The sequence below is a fragment of the Lygodium microphyllum genome, chromosome 5, assembly GCF_053477565.2.
Source record: "Lygodium microphyllum isolate KBCC chromosome 5, Lygodium_microphyllum_v1.1.10, whole genome shotgun sequence".
In the NCBI taxonomy this organism is placed as follows: domain Eukaryota; kingdom Viridiplantae; phylum Streptophyta; class Polypodiopsida; order Schizaeales; family Lygodiaceae; genus Lygodium; species Lygodium microphyllum.
In genome coordinates, this window is record NC_141139.1 from 69,367,530 (window position 1) to 69,373,657 (window position 6,128).

The following is a 6,128-nucleotide window of genomic DNA, read 5'->3' on the forward strand; positions in this document are numbered from 1 at the left end:
CCTTGTGCATCCTCACTTGGTGTCATTAGCATGAATTCTCTTACTTTCACGAACTACTATAGGTTGAAGTATACAAATTTCTCCACCTCCGTACCATCTTGCTTCTAAGATGCAAAGAAGTCCAATTCCATTCCCTTGCCATTCTATGGAGGGCTTTGTCTTGATTGTCACAACATCACTAGCCTCCCCTCCTTGTGTTCACTTGAGTTTGGTGGGATGTTGTACGGGGTAGCCACTACATGTCAAGAGGGAAGCAAAGCAAAGTGGTAGTACCAAAGAGTAAATAAATGCAATACATGACATTAAAGACACATGTATGCCATGCTCACTAGTCTTCACTAGTTTGTGCTCTCTGCCTTTTTTGCGTGCTTGATTTTTACAAGTTTTTCTTATACGATCAAAAGTTGAATGATGTTGAGAAAAGAAGAAAGCTCCAACAAGTGAAACCATAAAGAAAAGAACGTGTTAGATGGATGAAGAGATGCTATGAGTATTTGAGGAGGCATTTTGTGTCACATTGTGGCTCTCTACCATTAAAAAGTCACCAGGAAGAACGCGTTAGACTTGATACGCCCATAAAAACCAGCAAGAAATGTAAAAATACGCTGATCGTTTTCGCATTTCTTAAAGTGAAATTTATTTGGGAAAAACAAAAATGCAAGGACAAAAGCGTGCAAGTGAAGCAACGTTAGGTAGTTGGAAGGTAGTTTTTCGCCGGGGGGGGGGGGGGGGGTGGGCCGCCCTTTTCCCGCGGCAGGAATTTGAAAATTAAAATACGGGATACACGTCAAGGATCCAAGGAGGCAAGAGGTTATGAGACGTCGGATGAAGGGCAGGGGGGCGATCGGGGCCGTCCAAAAGGAGGCCCACGGAACGTATAAAAGGGGAACTGGGGGCGGGGTGGTGGATATTGTATTACATTGTAGGCAAGCTCGGCAGAGGCAGGCACAGATACACGGATACGCAGCGCGCGCACGAGAGAGAGGATGGCAGCTGCAGGGCGAGGGAAGGGCGTGTCAGCCAAGAAGGCTGTTTCGAGGAGTGCAAAGGCAGGCTTGCAATTCCCTGTCGGGAGGATTGCTCGTTTTCTCAAGTCGGGCAAATACGCCGAGAGGGTAGGCGCGGGGGCGCCTGTGTATCTGGCAGCGGTCTTGGAGTACCTGGCAGCAGAGGTAGTAGTCCACCATGTGTGTGTGTGTGTAGCAGTGCTATCTCTCTCTCTCTCTCTCTCTGAGTCTTGTGCTTTTGTGGCTTCGCCTCAGGTCCTTGAGCTCGCCGGTAACGCCTCCCGCGACAACAAGAAGACGCGCATCGTGCCCCGCCACATCCAGCTCGCCGTCCGCAATGACGAGGAGCTCAGCAAGCTTCTCGGCCACGTCACCATCGCCAATGGCGGTGTCCTCCCCAACATCCACAGCGTCCTCCTCCCCTCCAAGAAGCCCTCTAAAGAAGCTCCTGCTTCTTCCGAATAGATGCCTTCCCTCGGTTGCCCCTCGGCTTCCCGATACACCCCCCGCTGGATGCAGAGACATCCCTCCTGACTCTGCCTTGTATCATTATGCCCTGAGAAATCTGAAATTTTCCACATTTCGTCTGGATTTCTTTTGCTCATCTTTTCTTTTTTGCTAGGCAAATGTTCTTGAGATTCGTTCGTTTGTGCTGCTTCTTGTTGTTGACACAGGCCGTTTTTGCAATACTTCTAACATAATTAATTTTAAAAGGTAAATAGGTTGTCATAAAAAAGCAGCTAATATCCCATATTTAGTAGCTAATTGTAGGCACTCATTCTAAGTAGTGAATGACAATCTTTTGCAACCTTTCGTTATATCTTGTATGGGCCTAGGTGTTGTTGCCTCCATGATCCCTTTGCTCTTTGTAGGTAGTAAACTTAGCTCCTCTTTTGCATAATGGAAGTGATGGCCAAGGGGCAAGAGTTAAATGAAGTCCCATTGTAGTGGTAAGTAGCTTATTGGTGATGGTTTTGTTGACAATGGAAGCCATGCTTAATGATAAGTAGCTTATTGGTGAGGGTTTTGTTGATGACTTAAGGAATGCTTGTTTATTACATAAAAGATAGTAAAAAGATACCTCTTCCAAGATCACACATGCACACACAAACACAATGCATGGGCATGGTGTAAGCAAGATAGTTTTGGGTGGGTGCCCTCAACACTTTAGTCTCTCTTATCTACTTGTAATGCCCAATTTTTAAATTAAGCCATTATAACTTGCTTATGGAATTTCAAAATACATTATTATTATTTTGATATGAAAATATGTAATGAGTAAATAAATGTGCACAATTATAAAAGTGTATGACCTAATGAAAAAAGTAATCTTGGTTAACCTAGTTCATCATAGAGCCCTTAACTTGATTCCTTGGAGGTTAATTCTTTCTAGGTTACTCGGCTATTATATCATTTTAAGAAGACTAATATTCCTATTATTCCAAATGGCTTGAAGGATAATGTCTTGTGAATTAGACTTCTAGATATAAGATCCATGTAAGCATGCACTTATTGTCATGCCCTTGGGAGTTGGACTCCTTAGGTCTTAGACTTGTTGGACTAAACATATTTAAAGGTGTTGTAAAAACCTCTTAGTTAGAATAGCACAATCCACTTGTGATGCCTCTTTCTTTAAGCTTGGATCCATAAAACAATGTTTCAACCATCATAAGTGAGAAAGATCTCATCCTTGAGTAGGAGTCTTAGAATGTTCCAAATTTAAATCTATATCTACATTATTGTTTTTGGGGCATTAACCCCCCCCCCCCCCCCCCCCCCCCCACCCCCCCACCCCCCCACAACACCCAACACCACCCCCCTTAAAAAAAAAAAAACTTAATGGGTTGATGTAATAAATAAATGTGTGTGTGCAATCATGTATATGTATTAATGACAAACTTATATATAGATTTGAGTATATACTAGTCTCCTTGCCCCGCTCTTTGTGATGCACTTGTCACTCACTCAACACAATATAGAAAGGTAACATGATATGTGAGAGTAAGGTATACTCTTGTATTATTCAATCAAAGTAGTGGTATAACATAGGCACGCCCAAGGACTACACCATGTAACTTAAACATGTGTAGAGATGGGCTATCTCCTTGGCATTCAATGGTGGCTTGGTAGGGATGAAGTGAGCTTGCTTGGAGAAATAGTTCACCATGACAAAGATGATGGTGTATCCATGGGATTTGGGGAGCTTTATAATGAAATCCATGCTAATTACATTCCATGGATGATTAGGTGTTGGCATCGGTTGGAGTAAGCTTGTTGGCTTAAGAGTGTGTCGCTTTCACAAGTTGGCATGTAGGACATGTCTTAATGTAGTCTATGACTTCTTTCATGTTTGGCCAAAAGAATTGCTTCTTGAGGGCCTTAAGTGTTATGCTTTGTCCTTTGTGTCCACCTAGTTTTCCATCATGTATCTCATGTAAGATAGTTTCTTTAGCTCCATATTGTTGGGAATGTACAATCTCTTTCTTATGAATAGAATTCGCTCCTCAAGGGTATATATGCTATGTGGTGTCTTGTTGGCTTCCACATCTTGTCTTGTATAATTTTTGCATGTCTTGGTCCTATTTCAAAGCCTTCTTCACTAATTCAAGGAAGTTGTTGGCCACATTGACGACTTTCAAATTAGCTTTTTGGCTTAAGGCAATTATTATCTTGTTGGTGGAGCTTGGCTTGTGTTTGATCTCCAAGTCAAATTCGGTTAGAAAATCTAGCAAGAGTGAGCTTGTTTGGTAGATAGCTTTGGTTGAGATTGGAAGTATTTGAGGGATATGTTGGTGACGGCTAGTGTGTGTTTATTTTGTGTGATTCATATGATAAGGGGCTCTGGTTGGTGGGATGGATCCTAGAACAAGTTTGATCTTGTGATCCGCATCCCTTTTTGGTGGTAGGCTTGTGGGTGTTACTTCCTTAAACTCCTCAAGTATTTTTGCCACTTCTATGATGTTGGTTTGGGGTTTGGGCTTCTTGGCGACTTGCTTGATGGGTCAAATCATGTATAGATACATCGTGTCTTCTTGCTTAATTGACTTCTTCACTTGCTTCACACTTCATGTCATGATGTGTGGCCTAATATGGTTCAAATGACAAGGTGGTGCTAAGTTGGTGCTCTTGGTTGGTTTGGGCTTGACTTCACCATTTGGCATTACGAGACTCTAGGCTTATTCTCCTTCATTTTGCACTTTGATTGGTGTCTTGCTTGGTAGCTGCATTCTTTCACAGGGTACACTGATGCCTTCTCCTTGCATACCCAACATCATCTCATTAACTCTCCCAAACATTGAGATGACATATTTATCATAGAATTCCAAGCCTAGGATAACTTCAAAATTGTCCATGGGGATGACTAAGAAGTTGAGTTTTGCTTTCCACTTTTCTACTTCTACTTATACTATAAAGACCTATTTCACCTCCTTGGCCTCTCTTTGTGTGAATGTTACTGTTAATCCTTTGGGGCCTTAGACAATTTCAACCCATGTTTGGTTGCACACTCTGGTGTGATAAAGTTGTGGGTGGCCCATGTGTCCACCATGATAACTTGATTCCCTTCGCTTACTCTGCCCTTGATGTATAGGTGGTAGACTGTTGCTACCTGGGCTGCCATGCATTGAGGTCGTGCACTAACTGTCCCTACTCTTGGGTGGTCCATGCTTTCAGCACTTTTGCTTAGGATTTCTTGGATGCACGGGGGTTGCAGTTCCTCTCCTTCATATGCACTAGTAGTGGTTGTCACCCTCAACCCGCTTGATGAGGCTATGTCTTCCATGGGGAATTTGTTTTGATAGTGTGGTCCCCCACATTTGAAACATCCAATCCTTGAGGTTGGGCATGGGGGTTTCCACCATGACATATTTGATCCTGTGGGCCCATATGATGCACTTGGGGTTGGCATGTAGTGGTTGTTCTCCCATTTGCCAACTGCTCCTCTTGGTACCGAGGTAGATTGTGATGCAACTGGGGTTATGCTCGAGGTTTGACTCTACGTCTTTGGGAATGGGCCTCTAGGAGAATTGGGTCTTGAGGTCCATGAATTGTTGTTGAGGTTGGGGTTGAATATGTTTTGGTTCCCTTGGGTTGTCCTCTTGCCTTCTAGATCCATTAGTCTTTCAGCCATTCTCATGGCCTCGGCTAAGTTGGTTGGCTCTTGCCTCTCTACGTCTCCTTCTGGCCCATTCTTGCATGCCAAATAAGAATCCATGCAGTTCCATATTAGTGTCCATGTTGGGTAGTTGCAGCATGAGTTGCCTGTGTATTTGTTGACATACTTCTTCATCTTCCCTTGCGTTTGCTTGAGGTTTCTCCATTCATCTAACTTTAAATTTCTCCATCTTTGGAATGAAGTAATCTTTGAGTTCCTCTTGGAGTTCTTCCCATGAAAAGATGGTGTGTCCTTGCTCCTATTCCAGCAGGTACCAACTAGCAACGTCCTTCTCCAAGTAGATTGCTGCCACCTCTCCCTTCTTATCTTCAGTGGTCCTAGCATACTTCAAGTATCTATCTACTTTTGCAATCCATTTCTTTAGGACCAACCCATCCCTCTCTCCTTTGTACTTGGCGGGTTGGGGCATCTTGAATTTGATGTAGTCGTCTTTTGAATTGTCGCTGTCGTGATGTTATGAGGACACAGTGTGAAAAAGTATTGAATGCACTATCATCCGACTTCTTATTAATCAAGAGAGTCAATGTGATCTAAGTCATTAGTATTAGTGTGAGTTGTATGGATTATCCAAAAAAGTTAAAAAAGCTTCTAGATTAGGATGACATTCAAAAAGCAAGTTGCTATTTTAGCCAGTTAGGAGATTTTTCATAAAGAAGACAGATTGACAAAATCGCGTGGGTCGCCATCACCGTAAACAGGTTGAAAACTGCAGATTGAACTAAAAGAAGAAGAAGGAGTGATCTGAGAGATCCGTGATCAGGTGTCTTGTAGTTTTACCCCTATTTTGGAGCCAACGAAGCCATCAGATTTGGGTTCCGAGCAGCAGAGAAGGAGCTGTAATTTTTATGCACGTTTTGTTCTACGAAGAAGCTCCAGGAGATCTAATGCTTGGAGATTGCTTATGAGTAGTGCGAAGATTCCACGTTCTTTCAATACATATTGATTCA

At 42.9% G+C, this 6,128-nt stretch overlaps 1 protein-coding gene across 1 annotated transcript; it reads left to right on the forward strand.

The window, feature by feature from the left end:
- Positions 1–906: 906 nt before the first annotated feature.
- LOC148035944 (putative histone H2A.3) lies at positions 907–1,587 on the forward strand. Its single transcript, XM_087677924.1, has 2 exons — positions 907–1,172; positions 1,263–1,587. The coding sequence occupies exons 1-2, from the start codon at positions 987–989 to the stop codon at positions 1,470–1,472; spliced, it is 396 nt and encodes a 131-aa protein (XP_087534050.1). The 5' UTR covers positions 907–986; the 3' UTR covers positions 1,473–1,587.
- Positions 1,588–6,128: the final 4,541 nt, after the last annotated feature.

Coding starts and splice junctions, on each gene's coding strand:
- LOC148035944 (XM_087677924.1), top strand. CDS start 987: ATGGCAGCTGCAGGGCGAGGGAAGGGCGTGTCAGCCAAGAAGGCTGTT. Junction 1,173..1,262: donor TGGAGTACCTGGCAGCAGAG/GTAGTAGTCCAC, acceptor GCTTCGCCTCAG/GTCCTTGAGCTCGCCGGTAA.